This window comes from Budorcas taxicolor, chromosome 8 (genome assembly GCF_023091745.1).
Source record: "Budorcas taxicolor isolate Tak-1 chromosome 8, Takin1.1, whole genome shotgun sequence".
In the NCBI taxonomy this organism is placed as follows: domain Eukaryota; kingdom Metazoa; phylum Chordata; class Mammalia; order Artiodactyla; family Bovidae; genus Budorcas; species Budorcas taxicolor.
The window spans coordinates 54030305-54050068 of record NC_068917.1 but is presented as its reverse complement, the minus strand read 5'-3'; the positions used below and the strand labels follow the sequence as shown (position 1 = coordinate 54050068).

Sequence of the window (19764 nt, the reverse complement as noted above, 5' to 3'; positions counted from 1 at the left end):
CTTTATGCAATTAAAGCAGAAATTCACTTAATAAATTAAAAGTTAAATCAGGGTGAATGGAAGGCCTTTCTTCTAGACTTTCTGAAATAAAAGTTCAGAAAATTCATCAAAGCTAAACTTTTTTCCTGCATTTTTCTTCCTTTCTAGTCTGTTAACCTTAATCAGAAGTCTGGCTCTAAAGCCGGAACCACGCGGTTCCCCTAAGCCGCCAGCCCTAACGCACCAGCAATCTCCTTCACCCCACCCATCTGGCACTTAGCTCCGCCCACTTCACGTGTCGCCGTGACGTCAGCACGCCGTCGCAGAAGCCTGGCATCAAATGAGCGCAGGTGGCTGCGGTCCTTCGTCGGGCTCTCGAATGCGCAGGCGCTGTCGTTTCGGGAGCTCTGAAGAGCTGGCGGAGCCCGGCGAGGATGGAGGCCTCAGGGCGGCGGGGGCGGAGCGCGCCGCGAGCAGGGGGCATGTCCGCAGCGGGCGCCGTCTAGAGGAAGGCCGAGCAGCCACCACCACGCTTTCAGTCGCGGCGAGACGCAAGCGAGCCAGGCTGAGGGCCGCGGCGGCGATGCAGCGACGGCGGCGCCCACCGCCGCCCGCTTCTCAGCTGCCGGAGGGCTGCGGGGGAGGCGGTGCCGGCTGCGGGGGAGGCGGCGTGAACGAGGAGGTGGAAGTGCAGTTCTCCGCCGGGCGTTTGGGCTCCGCCGCGGCAGTTTCGGTGGCGGCGGCGGCGGCCGCGCGCAGCACGGAGGAAGAGGAGGAGAGGCTCGAGCGCGAGCACTTCTGGAAGATCATAAATGCCTTCCGCTACTACGGGTAAGGAGCCCGTGGCGGACCCCGGCTCAGCCCGTCGGGGCGCCAGCCGCTTGCGGCGGACCCGCCGGACGCCACGCCTCCGGGGCGTCGGAACCGGGCCGCCTGAGCTGACCTCCGGGCCCCCGAGTCATCTCGCACCACCTTAGCCCCTCCCGGCACAGCACACCCGCGTGTCTGCCGCGCCGTCTGCTGCTCAGCCTCTTGTCTTCTGACCTCAGGAGCAGATTAGCCCTCTTGCCTTCCATCCCTCGTTAAAGGTTTGGCTTTGAGGCCCGTGGGGATGACCGGAAAAGTGCTGTAAGAATTTCAGATAGAAGATGTTGATGGTAAAATCGTCCAGTGCTGGGCATGATTTGTTTGTGTTGTCGATGTCCTCCAAACTGAACAGACGGAGAACCCAAGTTCACCTACACGTGGGATGCTGTAGGACATTTTTTCCCAAACTGTTGCCAGTTCTTGTTGAGGGCAGCGTTAAGATCCCCCGGCCCTCCCCGTCCTAGCCGCACCGGCCCCCCTCTCCCCGCCCCTGGGCGCTGTGAACGCACAGGCACTTTTGTGGTCCCCTACCCCCACCCCCTATTTGGCGCGGTGAACGCACAGGCACTTGTGGTGAGCGAGTGAATGATGCCACTCAGTGTCTTTAACTGGTGGGTGAAATTAAGGTCGCAGATAGTCCGGATGTTCTAAAATTTGCAAATTTTTAGGGAGGGAAATGAGAGAAAATACTGTAGGAGCCGCCTTTATGATCTTTTCTGCAAATATGTATCGAATTCTCACTGGATTGGGCATCTTGGTAGGACTTTTAAACTTCCTAACTTGGACTTTCTTATAAATAAATCTTAAAGTAGCTTAGTCACAGACTTGTAGTTACAAGAACTGAAAGGGACTTAAAACAACTGGGTTTTCAGGTAAAGAAAGCACTTTTATTCGTGTGAGGGATGAGTCCACCGACTACTGTGTTCTAACTCTGCATTTGGAATCAGATAGATGTGACCTCCTACTCAAGTAAAACTGTTCCCTTAGACGGGCTCCTGCTGTGCTTTATGCAAATTTTTTAATATTGCTTGACTGACCTCCTCAAGGGCAGGGACTGAGCCTTATTTATTTTTATGTCACCAGTGCCTGGCGTTTTGTTGGAACTCTATTTTTAACAGGACGAGTGGTAGCAAAGAAGTACATTTGTCCTTCCCAGATAGTTTGTCAGTTTGTAACTGATGATTAGTTTGTTACTATTCTGAATTTCAAAACTTGCTTAATAAAAGCTTATTTAGACTCTGATTACATTTGTGCCGTGACTTTTTGAGGTTGAAAGATCTTGATGAAATAATCTACTAATTAAACCCAGGCATATGAACCATGGACCACATTACTTACGGAGGGAAAGGCAGACAATCAGAATTGAATTTGTTGCAAGTATTATGTCTGGAAGAACCATACAGGGAGAAGAAGGAGCTGACATTAGGTAGCTCATAGTGGTAGGTACAGAAAAGTCTGGTATATTTTACTGTTGAAAAATGTAGAAAGAATATTGGGAAATGTCCTGGGACTGTAGTAGACACGGTTAAAATGTGTGTTTGTATATTAGGTGTAGTATGTATTAGGACTACTTTAGATTTGATATTTATGATTAAGTATCAGCTGGACCTTTTTGTGGGTGAGGGCAAAGGATTTTGATCTGAAACTAGGACCCAAGTGTGGTAATATAGAAAGGGGCCCTGTGTGTGTGTTCAGGTGGTTGTGATACTGTTTTCTATACACCTCTGCCTCTTATATAGCAGTTCAGTGTGAGATCGAGGAAAATTTCATTTTTTACAACAATCCTTTTTATATATATGTACTCAAAAAAATTGAAATCCCTTATACTAAAAATAGTATACAGTTAAACGTATGTTTAGAATTACAGAAAGGATTGTGTAGCAGAAAACACTGGATTATTACCTTCCAACATTTTATAATGTTACAGACCTGTGCTGCCCAATATGTTCAGCCACTAGTCACATCTGGCTGAATTTAAGCATTAGTTAAAATATAGTAAGATTTACAGTTTGTCTTTTCAGTCTCGGTAGCCACATTTCAGGTGCTCAGCAGCCACATGTGACTATTGTCTGCTGTCTTGGACAATGCAGATGTAAGCCTTTCCATCATTGTAGTAAGTTCTTAGGGACAGTCCTATTCTAGACCATTAGCAGGTACATCCAAATATTGGAGAACTGGGTTTTACTGCTCACTGTCTTTTCATCAGGATATAGGAGATTTAGATAAGGGTCGTGAAGCAAGAAATCTCTTCTGATTAATATTTTCTCTTTCCAGTGGCTTTCAATTTTGTACTTCCTATAGATTTTACTTAGATGACATAGTCTCACTAAGGTAAAATGATTATAGCAAAAAATGTTAGCCTTAAATTACCACTTTTGTTATAAATGGAGATACCTACTCATATAGGGTATGCTACATTTAAAATATTAAAGGTCTTGTCAGAAATGTCCTACTTTTAGAAATAGCAGTTAGGTGGGATCTTAAAAACTGAGATGTAGAGCTCATTTTTACAGATGAGGGGATAGGCATGTAAAGAAGTAAGCAACTTGCACAGGGTTGTCCAACCAAATTGTGGTAGAGTCTGGCCTGAAATCCAAAAGCATTAACTTAAAATTTACCCTATATTAGTAAGCAGTGATGCTAGTAAGACAATTTCAACTTTGGGTATTTAATAAATATTTAAAATGGGTTGAGACACTCTGCTGAATAGATACGTTTCCCTGTTTGGAATTCTAGAATAGTTCAACAGGAGCAGAGGAATGGGTCTGTGATTCTTGGCTAGATCTATCATTGGACCCACTCTTATGAAAGATGACTGAGTCAGAGTTGGGGTCACTGCCTTGTAGAGGGAGCTTGAGGTAGGGATACACTTGAGGAAATACAGCCACTGACCCTACTTTCTCCTCTTAGGTACCCAAGGATGTGGCCTTTTAATGCTGACTCAGTTCAGAACCAAGGAGAGTCTGAAGGTTGTAAAATATTCCTTTAAAACAGGGTTGGTAAACTTTTCTTAAAGAGCCAGGCAACGAATATTTTAAACTCTGAGAGCTAGGTGGTCTTTGTTAAAGTGTAGGCCTGTGTGCTTGTGTGAAAGCAACCACAGGCAGTATGTGAAGGAATGAGCATAGCTGTGTTCCAGTAGAACTCTTCACGAAAACAGGCAAGTAGCCAGGAGGTCATAACTTGTCCACTGCTGCCTTAAGCACGTTGGTGACGTAAGCATTTACAGAAGAGTGAAATTAGCCCCAGTTAAAAAATCCCACACAGGTGCCTGGCAGGCTACAGTCTATGGGGTCACAAAAAGTCAGATACGACTGAGTGACTGAACATGCTCGCACATACAAAAGGATTCTGGTCCTCTTGATCGTGTGAGCTATGAGAAGAGGCATTTTAGGATGACTCATTAATTTCTGACGGTGGATGTATGGTGTACCATTGATCAACAGCAGCCATTTAGGAAGAAGTACAGATTTCTTTGGTAGGACATGTGCTAAGTTCAGGTTGGAAATGTGGAGTTTTGAGGTGTGCTCAGAGGGAGGTTGTAGGGCATCCAGTGCCCAGGAATTCAAGGAAAGAATTACTGTGAGACTGTTTAACCTGTTGACAGTAAACTATAAACTGTTGCAGCTCTGTTTGATGACTTTAAGTAGTTTCTTAGTGTCATACTCTACTGAGAGAAGTGTCAATTGATACAGTTTTTCTGAAAATCAGTTTGTATCAAGAACTTTATAAATTCTTACCTTTTCTGATGTGGTAATTCTTTTGGGAATTTGTGGTAATTTTTTTTCCTCTAAAATATAGATAGATTTTGAACACAAAAAGTACATTGTGTTGACAGGTAAAAGTATCTAGATGCCCAGTGTTTGGGAAATAGCTAAGTAAATTTTGGTTGCGTAAGATGGGATGATGAGCAGTCCTTTTAGTCATTTGAGAACTTTTTTCTGTCCTGGGAAAATTATTTTGATAAGGATGAAGAATTTCAAGTGTTTCTAAAACTTTAATATGTATGTGAGTCATTTGATGATCTTGTTAAAAGGCAGATTACATTTTAGTAGGTCTCACATGAGACCTGTGATTCTCCACTTCTAACCACTTCCAAGTGACATGCTGCATTTTTGACTAGAAAGGTATTAGATTACTTTGTCTTAAACAACAGCAATAACGCAGAAATATGCCAGAGTTAGAAGTGCTTACCTCTAGAAGAGGAATTATTAGGAACTTACCCCCCCTGAGTACTTTTACTGTTCTGTATTTTTCATATTTTTGCTATGTATACATTAGTTTCATAAATTAGATATACCTCATATATTTGAGCTCTAATTATGTTTTAGGCACTGGGCTAAGTGTGTAGTGTGCATTATTTTGTTACAGTTTCAGTGAAGTGTATTAGGTAGGCAGAGGGGTATACTGGTATTTGCCTCATGGAGTTTTATGCATGTTTTTTAGAATAATTCATTTTAAGTGACTTGGTTTAGTGCTTGACACTTACTAAATCTCAATAAATCATAGCTTCTATCATTATCATCATTGTTATATATTCCTTGTTTATGTATATGAGGCAGTTGAGGCACAGAGAAAGGAAGTAACTTGCTAAGAGTCACAAAGCAAATACATAGCATAACCTGGATTTCAGTCCAGATCTGTTAGACTCCAGAGGTCTTAAAAAAAAGAAGAAGCAACAGTTGGTGCAACCACTGCCAACTCCAGTTTACAGTATCCCTAACCACCCTCAGAATACCACCACACACAATCCTACAAATGTGACCAGGTTTTTGCAAAAGTTATGTCAAGGGTTTCTTCAGAATCTCCTTAGATGTGACTGTTCAGAAATTAGACACTGATTTGACATAAGATAAAAATGAGAGAATTATCTGGATGACTAGAGGGATTCACGCAACTGAATGAAAAAGAACATTTTTCATTTCCATTTAGTACTGAGTAAATGCCAAAGAACGTTTAGAAGAAACACATCATGCATTTATGTATTTGTTTATTTGTATATGTAAAATGTAAAGAATGATGTAGTGAACATCTACCACCCAGTTTAAAAAAAGAACATTATCGTATCCTTTTCCCCTCAAAGGACATCATTTTTCTGAATTTTCATTTCCTTGCTTTCCTTGTAGTTTTTCTACATATGTTCAGTCCCTAAAATATATTGCTTATTTTTATATAAGATGAAATTTGTACATTATGTATTTTTCTGCAACTTGCTTTTTTCCAACAAATATTTTGTTCCTGAGTTTTATCCATTTTATTGTGTGTAGCTGTATTTATTGATTGTATTCCATTGTACAACTATATTGTATTTTCTTTGTTCAGTCTATTGGAGATGGACTTTCTGGGTTGTTCCAGGTTTTTTGCTTGTTATTTCTTACAGTGCTGTGATGAGACTTATTCATGTGTCATGTGCCCATTTGCAAGAGTTTCTTGATTTTGTGTCTAAGGTGTATGATTGCTAGGTCATAGGGAGTGTGCATATTAAGTTTTTACTAGGTAATGCTAAATTTTCTGAAGTGGTTATACTAACTTATGCACCCACCATCAATCTGAAGATAAATATTCTAAATCTTCCACATTTTTACCAGTATTTTATATAGTCAGGTGTTTAAATTTTGCCCGTCTATCTGACTGATGTAAAATGATATTTCGTTGTGAGTGTATTATTTAACTTTTAAAAATGATGTTCTTTTTAGGTTTTATAAATTGGTTGTCCTCAAAGTGACCTTTAGAGTTATCTGGAAACTGTTGTGAATGTTGTTGTATAAAAAGCTATAGAATTTCAGCTTTTCATTTGTTTACTATTTTTGTGGCATGTAAGATCATTTACAATATTTAAAAAAATTCAACTTGGTTGACTTAAAACACATTTTGTGTATATTCTGATTTTAGAGCAGCATTCTGCTACTTGATGGATAAATCTAAAGCATTCAGCTGTTTTGCTGAAAACCTTTTTTGGAAATTGAAATCATAAAAATAAACTTACTGTGCATTAATCCTCTTTATGTTTGCTTTTTTTCCCTCCCTTCTAATTGATGCAGATGTTTTAAACTATTGGTCTTTTGTTTAGTTGCTTAGAGAGTTTGTAATACAATGACAACATAGAAAACTTCATAGTCAGTATCCTTTAAAAAACTGAAAGGTTGTAAATGGCTGGACAGTATACATTATAAGGAAATAATTTGTGCAGGAAGACAGCCTTAAAATATTTTAAGATTGGCCTCTGGTGAGAATTCTTTTGCCAATTAAAAAAACACCTTTTATGTTTTAGCACCAGTATGCATGAGCGAGTGCACCGAACAGAAAGACAGTTTCGATCACTCCCAGCTAATCAACAGAAACTACTTCCTCAGTTTCTTCTTCACTTGGACAAGATCCGGAAATGTGTTGATCATAATCAAGAAATACTACTGACCATTGTGAATGATTGCATACATATGTTTGAAAATAAAGAATATGGAGAAGATGTATGTGAAATTTTGTTCTCTTTGTTTTTATTTTAGGATTTAATCTCTATTTTGAGATCTTTCTGGATTTCTTTTCTGTAATTTTCATGGCTTATTTGCTCTACTTGGAGAAAATTTTCACTTATTTTGTTCAGTCCCTTTATTAGGCTTGATAGCACAGTATACCGGAAACTGGATTTGTTGCCAGATGGCCCCCGCCCCCCCACAACATACTAAGATAATTGTTGGCATTTTGATACACCTTGCCATAGTGTTCTGACTATTACAGCATGTGGAGTTAGTGACATACATTTTTAATAAATAATTTTACTAGCTATGTAAAATTAATTTTACCTTGATATTTTCAGAATCTTACATCTATTGATATTCATCTTTTACTTTTAAAAAAAATTGTTTTTACTTATAACTCTCAAGGGACTGGCAGAAATAGGAGCTCAAGTCATTTTTGTATCCACAGGGTAGATGCAGTTGGGTCACTTGAGCCTGTCCATGCTGTCCCATGAGTGACCTGAAGGAGCTCTTCCCTCTCTTAGAGTTTGGTCTGCATAGCATTCCAGTTCTGATCCTCTCCTGAGTACACATTGCTTAGTTAGATGGTGGCTTCGTGATTAATGAACCATAGTTTATTGAGGGTAGAAGTGAGACCACCAAACTCCTTTCATTTAGGATCTCAAGCTGCACTTGAACCCAGGTTGAGGTGAGAGGCTAGTGATTTACCCTCTAAACCATCTATAAAGTATCTCTATAGCATGATTATTTAACTATAACCATATGCAAGAGTGATTACTTTTTGAAAAACTAATTGATTTCTGTTTTTTAAACAGGGAAATGGAAAGATTATGCCAGCATCTACGTTTGACATGGATAAGTTAAAATCCACATTGAAACAGTTTGTGAGAGACTGGAGTGAAACTGGGAAAGCAGAAAGGGATGCCTGCTACCAACCAATCATTAAAGAAATTTTAAAAAATTTTCCAAAAGAGAAATGGTAAATCGTATCTTGTTTTTAACCAATTTCTTTATGTAAGCACTGAGTTTCTCTAAGAGAAATTTCGCAGTCTTGATTCATTTTTACAGTTGTTGAGTGCCTGTATATTTTCATATGTTGGTGTATGCTGTTACATGTGCTGTTCTTGGATGCTTCATCTGTGTGAGATTGCAGTTAATGTTTTGAATAATTATTGTTCCAGCACTGTGGGAAATTATCTAGAAATTAAATAATGGTTAGATTGAATGTTTATTATCAATGATGTCTATCCTTTTATAATTTGTTTTATGGCAGAGCAAAAAGCTCTAAAGCATTTTAATTTTCCTCTTTATGGCATATTTGTATGCAAATGAGTGATCTATAGCTCAGAGAAGAGATTCTTAACTTTTTTATGCCATGAAAACTTTGAACAGTCCGAAGCCCATCTTTTCTTTTTCAGTAAAACATTTCTAAATGAGTAAAGTGACATACATAGGATTGCAAAGAAACCAGTTATTTTGAAATATGGTTATCAAAATGCTTAAGCAAGCTTGTGCTATAACCTGCTTTTTTATCAAGTATCACATTAAATAAAAGTCTTAAAAGGAGATTTTAATAGAGTTTGAAAATACCTGAATACTGTGTGTTATTTTGAGACTCTCAACAGCTAATATGAAGTGAAAATATATATAATGTATAATTTCTGTTGGTGATAAAGTCACAGGTACTTCTAAAGCTACTCTTGTTGGTTGGCTGCATTCACAGCTGATAGAAACATCAGTTAAAGGCTAATGAAATTAAAATGTAATTTTTTTTCACCCCCTTGTAGGTACAGTGAATTTTTTCCATGGACCTCTTTGGTCCATGGATCCCAGGTTAGGAACCTGACTCAGAGGTTATCTGTTTAAAGAGAACCAATGGATGGAGTTCATTCTATTGTTTAAAGGATCTTTGAGAAAAGAAAGCCTCCTTTTCCTCATCTTCCCCTCTTTGTTGATTGACATCTTTCAGTTTAGATGTATCTATCCAGAAATTTCAATACATATGTATATGTCCCTTCTCTTTTTTGAAAACATTTTATTTTGAAATAAGTTCAAAGTTACCCAAGAAGTTGTATGGATTGTATAGAGAGCTCCTGTGTATTTTTCAGCTAAATTCACCAGTTCTTAGCATTTTACATTTGCTTTTTTGTTTCCTTTTCCTACTTCCTTTCTTTCTTCCCACCTTTATGTTTTTATCCACGGCAGTACGTATACACAATTATTTAAACTATTTGAGAGATCAGTTAGTATTATATCATGTTTTTTACTGCTTATTATTTGAGTTTTTTCTTAAGAACAATGATATTCACTTACATAAACCCAGTGCAGTTAACCAGATTGAGGAAATTTAAACTTGAATACTGTCTTATCTGTGGTCTATATTTAAATTTCACAAATTATCCTGATAATGTCCTTTGTCACACTTATTTTTCTGTTCAGTCTAGGATCCAGTCCAGGATGTTATGTTTAATTCTGATGTCTTTCTTAGTCTTTAATCTGGAAGAGTTCCTCGGCCTTGTTTTTTCTTAACTTTCATGACGTTTTTGAAGAATATGAGGAAGTAATTCTATAGAACATTCTTCGGTTTGACATTGTCTTAGACTTCTTCATGGTTAGGTCTAGATTGTGTGTCTTCTCTCAAACTAATACAGAGTTGATGTTGTATCCTTTTCAGAATATTACCTTCAGAGATATGCAATGTCTGTTAGCCCCTCATTGATTTTAATCAAGATGTTATTTTGTTCTTCCCACTATTTAGTTACTGTTTCTCTTCTTGCAATTAATAAGCAGTTGTTGAGGAGATACTTTGAGACCATGCAGTTAGTATCCTGTTCCTTTGCAAACCCTCTCCCTCCTAAAATTGTCATCCATTGAATCTTGGATGGACTAACCTTGTTATGATGTTGGTGGAATGGTGATTTTCTAACTCTACAGTTACCAGCATTCTATTAATATTCTTATTGATTACAGGGATGACTCATGGTTCCTATTTATTCAGTAGGTTATAATCCATTACCATTTGTTTTTAAATTTTCTTCTTTAAATTTCCTCAGATTTGGCCAGTAGGATTCCAGTTGGTTGGTGCCTATGTCCTTTTGGCATGGCGTGCTTCAATTGTTTTTGGAGCACTTCCTTACTTTCTGGAATAATAAAGACATTTTAGTTCAATCTTGTATCTTTGCTGCTTAAGTCCTGGAGTGGGTATTTTCCCAAGGACCTGTTCCTTTTAATGTAGAATGGAGTGTAGAGATCAAGATTTGGCACTAGGCATGTTCATTGTTCCTGAGATGTCATTGCTTATGGGTCTTTCAGCAGATAGAACTTAAACACACACCCCAAACACAAGAGATCATGAGTTCATGTTGGTACTTTGAATTCTAATCCAACCCTGTTGGATTCCTCCCGTAGCTTCCCCCATTCTGTCTGTCTGTCTTTTCCACAGTGAAAAACCTGGCTTCTGACATCAGTATATTTGCTTACTCACTCAGTCCTACAATACTTGGGCTTCCCTGGTAGCTCAGATGGTAAAGAATCTGCCTGTAATGTGGGAGACCTGGGTTCGATCCTTGGGTTGGGAAGAATGTCCCTTGGAGAAGGGACTGGCTATCCACTCCAGTATTCTTGCCTGGAGAACTCCATGGACAGAGGAGCCTGGCGAGCTACAGTCCATGGGGTCACAAAGAGTCGGACACTACTGAGCAGCTAACATTTTATTTTTCTGCAATACACAAGTTTCAGAATTGTTACCTCCACATTATAGGAAAAACAAAACTACCAAAAGGAGTTCAGGATTTGCCAGGAAGTATTCTCCCCCCAAACTAAGGGTTTTTAATAGAAATATTCTTCACTGTTTTACTCAAATTAGCTCCCTTTCAGCCTTCTCACCCTAAGTATGGTTATGTTTTTTATGTGAAATCCAGTATATTTAGGTTTATTTGTTTTTGTTTGCTTTTAGTTTTAAGGTTGCGTGTCCCTGCCTCCTCCCCCATTCCTGTTGGTTTTTTAATTTTTTTGATTTGTGGACTATCATCTTGACAAAACTATATTAAAAAAATGATATTCAGAAAAAATGTCATTCGTTCCTCTGTCTTTTCTTTACCCCACTCTACCACGTAGGTCATCAGTATTATTGATTTCTCATTTATCCTTCTTGTTTGTATTTTCTGTCTTTTTTATGGAGGTAAGTAGGTATTTTTTTTCCCCCCTCTGTAGGTATCCCCTTTTGTCATACACAAACTGCAGCATAATAGATATTTTATTTTGCACTTTGATTTTTTTCACTTAATGATACATCCTAATTTAGCTGTATATCAGTTCTTGGAGGTCTTAGTCAATCCTTTTTTTTCTTTTTTTTTTTTAACAGTTTCAGACTACTTCGATCTCCTATACTTGGTTATTTAAGTAAAGAAGTTGGCAGTATCTTGCATTTATAATGCTGTAGTTAATAACCTTGTGCATGTTTATTTTTTGGATTGCTGGAGATGTATCTTTAGTGTAAATCCTTAGATGTGAGATTGCTGCATCTGGAAGGTAGATGTATATTGGTGCAACAAAATACCATAAATTTAACTGCTTAAAACAGCACACATTTACACGTCATAGTTTCTGTGTGGGTAGGGATCTGGACATGGTTTCACTCTGTGTAGGCTCTAACAAGGCTGTAAACAAAGATATGTGCTGGACTTTGTTCTCATCTAGAGACTTGACTGTAGAAGCATAGACTTCCAAGCTCATGCAGATTGTTGGCAGAATTTGTTTCATTGTGGTTGTAGGCCCTGGCTTCTTGCTGACTGAGGGCTAGAAGCCTATCTCAGCTCCTGAAGGTCCCTCACACTCCCCTTGTGGGCTTTCACAAGTGGCTACTTAGATTTTGTCAAGCTAGCAAGAAAGTCTTTAGAGTAAGCAGGCTGTTACATTATAAGCCTTCATTGAGTGTTTTATAATGTAACACAATCATAGGAGTGACATGTATTGGCATTGCTCAGTGGGTAAGAAATCTGCCTGCAGTGCAGGAGACCCAGATTTGATTCCTGGTTTGGGAAGATCCCGTAGAGAAGGAAATGGCAACCCACTCCAGTATTCTTGCCTGGATAATTCCATGGACAGAGGAACCTGGCAGGCCACCGTCCCTAGGGTTGCAAAGAGTCACAGAGTCAAGCCAGGACTGAGCAACAACACTTTCACTTTTTTCATATGTAAGTATTTATTTCTGGACTCTCTGTTCTTTCCATTGGTCTATATGTGTTTCCTTATGCCAGTACCATACTTATTTTAATTTCTGTAACTTTGCAGGTTTTGAAGTCAGGAAGTGTGATTTGTACATTTTATTCTTTTTCAAGATTATTTTAGTTCTTTGGGGTTCTTTGCAATTTCATAATCAGTTTCTCCATTTCTCTGAAAGAGGCTGTTGGAATATTGCCAGGGATTGTGTTGAATATGTAGATTGTTTCTGGTGGTATTGATATCTTAATAATGAGTAATGCTTCCCAGGTGGTGCTAGTGGTAAAGAACCCACCCGCTAATGTAGGAGACGTAAAAGGTGTAGGTTTGATCCCTGGGTGGAAAGACCCCTGGAGAAGGGCATGGCAACCCACTCCATTATTGTTGCCTGGAGAATCTTACGGACAGAGGAGCCTGGTGGGCTACAGTCCATAGGGTTGCAAAGAGTTGGACACACCTGAAGCGATTCAGCGCTAGCACTAATTCATGAATATAGGATGTCTTTCCATTTATTTAGGTATTCTTTAATATCTTTCAACCTTGTTTTTTAAGTTTCAGTATACAAGTTTTCAGTGTAGCATCTCCTTGGTTAGATTTAATCCTAAGTTTTTCATTCTTTTTCATGTATGGAATTGTTTTCTTAATTTTCTCTTCTGATTGTTCTTTGCCAATGGATAGAAACAGAACTGATTTTTTAATGTGTTTATGTTTATTTTTATGTGTTGCAACTTTGCTTAATTTGTTTACTGGCTCTAGTAGCTTTCTTGTTGATTCTTTGGGATTTTCTACATAAAAGATCATCTTGTTTGTGAATAAAGGTGGTTTTTGCCTCTTCCTTTCCCATTAAAATAGCTCTGGAAGTACATCCTTATCTAGTTTCTGATCTTAGAGGGAAAGCTTTCATTCTTTCACTTTTGGGTGTAATTTTAGCTCTAGGTTTTTTATAAATGCCCTTTTTTGATATTGAGAAATTTTCCCTCTCTTATTTCCTGAGAGTTTTTGTCATGAAAGGATGTTGCATTTGTCAAATGCCTTTTCTGTGTCAAGTGAAGTGATCGTTTTTTTTTCTTTTTCCTATTATTAATAATTTTCTTTTCTTTTTCCTATTATTAATAATTTTCTTTTATTCTGTAAGGCCACCTTTGTTTACTTTAATAAGTGCTACAAGTTATTTTGTTAATTTTTATCAGTGGTCCTACATTAAATATTCTACAACTGTTAGAATCATAATCTAGTCTCATATTTCCTCATTTTTCATACTTTTTATAAATGTTTTCAGTTTAGGGAACTTTTATAAATATTGCTGCTTTCAAAAATCTTAAAGATTCTTCTAGTTGGTATACTCAATGTATGTACTATCTATAAAATAATAGATCATATATTTTACTAGTCTTTGTAAATATAAAGTCCAGGTATTTCTTAATATTCAAAATATCTTTGTTTCTGAAAAGTAGGTTGTGAGATAAAACTCTTTACAGTTGGAATATACTAAAGTTTGGGTATTTTTGGAAGGCTGAATGTCAAATGCATACGTCAGCATAATTTCTAGCACTTTAAATATGATTTCATTCATACTTAGTGATCACTGAATCATGTATATTGCCATAGTATCCTGTCAGCATGATAATGTTAGCCATAGTAAAAGGGGATCTCATGGTTAAAGGCACTTAATGAACTAGCACAAGTATTATTTTATTGTTATTTACCTGTTATTATTAGTAATAGTATTTTTATTACTGTTGACAGATAAAATGTAGACTGGTGAGAAAAGGATGAATTAACTTTAATGTTTCTAACAGGTTATTTTAATATAAAAGAATAATTTAAGAATGTTTTAAATAGGTATTTTACAGGATTCAAAATTTTAAAGGTTTCAAAGGATATAAAATCTCCTCCCCAGTTACCCATTTCCCTTCTCTGATAGTAATCACTGTTATAAAAGTAGGCAGGGATGTATGAATTTTAAATCAAGTGCATCAAAATATCAAACTTTTTTTTGTCATTCTGGTACCCAATGGAAAATTTACATATTTTTTCTTCTGTTATTTGTTTTGCTTGTTTAATTTAGATTGGTTTCCTTAGCGCATATAAGACGAGTTTTTCAAAAACCCTTAAAAAATAAGCCTAACAAAACATAGCAAAGTCTTTATCCATATTAAAGTCATAACTTTGCCACAAAAGGTAAACTCTAAGTCCTGAAAAAGGGACATGATTGTAGTGCTTCAGAATTCAGGTAAATTCAGGTCAAGTTTGGGACTCAGATAAAATTTTTAGGATTCTGTTTGTGCCACAGCAAACACCTGTGAATTTGATATTGTTATACTCAGGCTGAATTTCAGTAATGTTTATGTCAGCTAGCCTTTTGATTGTGTTCTTTTCTTTTTGAAATTTCAATAAAGGCCTTTTCTAACAGATCTGTTTGCAAAACATAATATACTTAAATATTCATAAATTAACTATTCTTGTGGTCATTAAAATACTTTTTTTCTGTGTAAGCATATTTGTCTTATCAGTTTGTCCAGTTTGTTCCTGTTGAGAATTTTTAAATGTCTAAGTTTACAAGTATAAGCAGCTTTGAAGCTGACAGACTGACATGTGTATTGGGGCCTGTTTGTAAATTAATGAAATGCTGTTTTAATTGAGCTGAACACCAGATACCTCAGTTATTATTAGCTCAGAAATTTAGTGCTGTGAGTTTATACTTGCTAAGGAAAGAGAGATTCTTAGGTTCAACTCCTATTTGAAATGGGAAATCACAACCATGTAGAATCATATTCTTTTATGAATCCTGAAAACTACCGGATTGTAGTTTTTTAGATCTTAGTTTCATTAACCCAGTCTATTTTAGAAATTGAAGTGTTATTCTGTCTGTTTGTGGGTGGTAAATCTATTATGTCTTTGCCTCTTAGAATATGTCTAACCCTTCAAGAAGACTTTTAAAATCCTTTAAAGATGGCTTTTTCTACTTAGATTAAAATAAAGAATGTAAGTTATAAAAGAATTATTTGCATCTGAAAGAAACCATTTTAAAAGAGCAAATGAAGATTGCCAAATAATGCAAAGGTAGTTTAGAGGCTGAAAATAGTCTCTTTAATATTTTAAGAGATGTTAAGATAAAATAAATAAGATATTTAATATCTCTTTAATCCAGAAAGCTCTCTTAGACCAGAGAGACAAATAAATATTTCAGATTTCTTTTTCATCAAGATCCCAAGTGCCTACCATTCCAGCATTTCAAGTACTTAAAAATCTTGAAAAAATTTTTTCAAGTATTAAAAAAAAAATAGTGGAAAAACAATTCAAGATGATAACCTAGTAGAAAAATAGTGTAAATAGTAAACAGATAAAGAAATATAACATGCTTAATCTCATAAGAAAGTGCAAATATAAAAACCATACTAAGATGCCATTTTAATCTACTGCAAGAATTTGAAAATTATATAACTTTCTGAAGGTATGTGGAAACATATGTTGCTGGTGGAAGAATAAATTAGTAAAATTTAATGGAGGGCAATTTGGTAACATTGAACAAAATTCAGTTTTGATCCTTGCAATTCAGTTTGGGGAAAGCTTTCTACAGATAAGCTCCTGCATACGGAAATTATTTATGCCAAAGATATTAGCTTTACTGTTATATAATAAGACATTGGAGGCAATCTAAATGTCCTTAATTAGCATTATTATTTTGATAAATTATTTTATAGTATTAAATGGACTACTTAGTCATAAAACAGATTAAGAAAGCTCTGTGTACTGATTGGGAAAGTTCAAGATATATTAAATCAAGAATTGGTAAGCTTTTTCTTAAAAGCTTAAAATATTTTAGCTAGCTAGAAAATATTTTAGGCTTTGTAGGCATTGGGGTCTCTGGCTACTGACTATTTAGCTCTGTTGTCATGAGAACATTGCCATAGACAGTACATAAATGAATGGACATGGCTGTGTTCCAATAAAACCTTTTTACAAATACAGGTGACTGGCTAGTGGGTTATAGTTGCTGACCCCTGTATTAAATGAAAGAAGCAAAGTGATGAACTGGGCATATAAACAAAGGTATGAATGAAGCACTGAAAACACTGAGAAGTGAGTTAAAGCTCTGCCTGGGATATTTGGGAAAAGAAAGACTTTATAGATAAGGTGATAATTTAAACTAAGTTTCTGTAGGTATGTCAGAGCTCTCAAGATTACGGTGAGAAAGTGTTTTCTGGAATTGATTAAAAGTTGTCTTGGTGATGTACGAAGTTCTTTGTTGGAAGAAGATAAATAAGTTGGGACCATATTTTTGAAGGGACTAGACACTAATTCTGATTTCTAACCCATTTTCTAGTTTGAATAAAGTGTCTCAACATCCAACTCTATTAAACCGTGACATTTTGCCGTATTTATTTCAGATTTCTTTGTTGTTTAACAGTTGAAACTGCTCTGCAAATCATACAGAGCACATTCTTCTCTCTGGAGACAACAACTAGCATAAATTTGTTATTCTAATCTTAGCTTTCTACATTAGCTACATGTTTATATATACATATATAAATAACACATTGTGTTCTGTATGTTTTAAAAGATTATATAATGGTTTGTGATGTCATTTTACAATTGTTTTTTGCCCAGAATTGTGTTTATGAGTTCTCTGTATGGACTAGCAGTGTTCAATAGAAATACAATGCAAGTCACCTATGTTGTTTTAAATTGTCTAGTAGTCACATGAAAAGTGAAACAGGTGAGATTAATAATATACTTTAATAACCCAGTATATCTAAAACATATTAACATATAAGTATGTTATAGTATATAAGATTTTAATGAGATATTTTACATTCCTTTATACTGTCTTTGAATATTGGCATTTATTTTATACTTGCAGCACATTTCAATAGAACTAACCATATTTTAAGTATTTAGTAGCCACATGTGGGTAGTGGCTTCTACCATGTGAATTGTGATTGTAATAGAACCAAACTCTTCTGATGCTTGAAAGTTGTACATATACTTACCACCAGGGGTCAGCTAAGTGTCATCATGCTGACACACCAAGAAAAAGTATTTTGTGTGTTGGAATTCACTTATTTGCAGATGCTATGCAAAAATTATTCTCTATACAATAAAGGAAACTTCTCCCAAGAACAGCGTTTACTGATGGTAAAATAGCTGGAGAGCGAAGGTTGGTATAAACATGGCCAACCACGGTGCAACCATGGCCTCTTCAAACGCACAAGTGCTCTCTGTACTCTTTATTCTTGCTTGTCTAGAAAAGCATTAGAAGTTTCCCACTATTATCAGGGGTGTTACATTTGTAGTAAATATATTGCTTATCCATCAGTTCAGTTCCTCAGTTGTGTCCGACTCTGCGGCCCCATGGACTGCAGCACACCAGGCTTCCCTGTCCATCACCACCTCCCAGACCCTACTCAAATTCATGTCCATTGAGTCGGTGATGCCAACCAAACATCTCATCCTCTGTTGTCCCCTTCTCCTCCTGCCTTCAAACTTTCCTAGCATCACTGGAGAAGGGAGTGGCACTGGAGAAGGCAATGACAAACCACTTCAGTATTCTTGCCTTGAGAACCCCATGAACAGTATGAAAAGGCAAAAAAGATTGCTCATCCATAGTCCAGCCTAATAATTACATGTACTTGTTTACTTGCCTGGTTTTTGCTAAGAATCTCAAGCCAGCAACACTTGATTACTGAGACACATATTAATTATATGGCTCCTGGTTTTCTAAGTTTAAAAAGTCAGCTCACCAGAAAGGTCTAAACTTAGATTTATATTTCTCTTATTTTCATAGAAAATGCCCTAGACTTCATAAAGACTCAGTAGAAAATGCCTTTTAGAAAGCCTTTGTTTTATATACATTGTGATCAGAGACTTTTTCTTGTATGCTGTTAATATCCTTTATATGAATACCGAATAGAAAAAAAAAAAAATTCTAAGAGCAGAGGTTTGGGGAAAAATTCTCCCATTCATTGCTTGATTCTTGATCAGTTTTTCAGTTCTTTGTTTTATAATGTGTTTTCTTTAGTATGTCTACTGAAATCTTTTGTTTTCTTAATACAAATAATTGGTAGATCTAAAGTAATCTCTCTTAACTCTTAAGGTAAGGCTCGCTGTATTCTTTATTCTGTGGCTTTAGGACAGCCTTTTAATAGCAGTTCTATATAGAAACTTTCTGCCACAAGGTAGGAATAGAGTTCTATAAGCTTGATTAGTTCAGGAGTATTTAATAATAGCTGTCAAAAAGCTAACTTTAAGTGAACAAAATAAATATTAGTATTGTTATTAATACAACTTTCCCTGAAGGTTGGCATGATTTCTAATTTCTGCGTGGTAGTCTTTTACTTTTTTAGAAATTGATTATTATTGATTATTTGGATAAAGATTTAAATACTCTATGAATTTACTTCCAAATCCTTTATATTTTCTGTTGCATTACCTTCATTTTTTAAAAAATTGCTGAACAGAGCCACTTGGAGAAAATGCATGTTTTTGATGGGACAAATGGAAACTGAGAAAAGAGGTAGTTCTAGAGAGTAAATGTTTTGGTGGGTCTAGAAGGAAGTAGAAAATGATGATGGGTCCTTTATACAAGGGCCAGCATGGTGTCCTACAGATAGGAGTTTTTCAGAATCTAGTGTTAAAAATATGTGTGTTCATGTTAGATAACCAATATAGGTAGGCATGAACCAAATGAGATGTTCCCATTTTCTTTATTAAAAATCAAAGTGTTCATACACATAGACATATTGTATATAATCTGGAATGAAAAGGCAACATTCTATTTTAGTGAAAGCTTTTATAAGGCACCTTGGTTTTAGTTTAGTTTGCCCATGTCAAGTATTAAAGAATATCTTACTAATCACAATAAGCCTATTTGTCAGAAATCATTTTTTTAACAAGTTTCCGTGTATGCCTTATTGTATATATAAAATTTAGCAGTGAAACAGGCTAAATAGGCTTTGTTGAGGTTTTTATACAAATATATGTTCCATATATATCTACGATTGAAGGACCCTGTACGAATCCTCTTGTTACTATATTTGTAGACTGAATTTTCAAAAGCCCCATAGTTGTGTGTGTTTGTTTTCAAAGTGGGGAATGCTAAAGGTTATCATACGAGCTACTAGTAAAAAGTCCTATTGCTGTTTGCATCACATCAGACTTAAAGACCATACAGTTTAAAGATAAAGAAGTGTTCATGGGAGTAGATTTGGAAATTGGATTT

General features: G+C 36.4%; 1 protein-coding gene across 1 annotated transcript in view; it reads left to right on the top strand.

The window, feature by feature from the left end:
* Window positions 1-319: 319 nt before the first annotated feature.
* Window positions 320-19764, top strand: part of CARNMT1 (carnosine N-methyltransferase 1) — a 36655-nt gene continuing 17210 nt past the window's right edge. The window contains exons 1-3 of the mRNA XM_052645106.1: window positions 320-810; window positions 7118-7313; window positions 8138-8301. Coding sequence (XP_052501066.1) covers window positions 320-810; window positions 7118-7313; window positions 8138-8301 — 851 coding nt within the window. The remainder of the gene's footprint in view (window positions 811-7117; window positions 7314-8137; window positions 8302-19764) is intronic.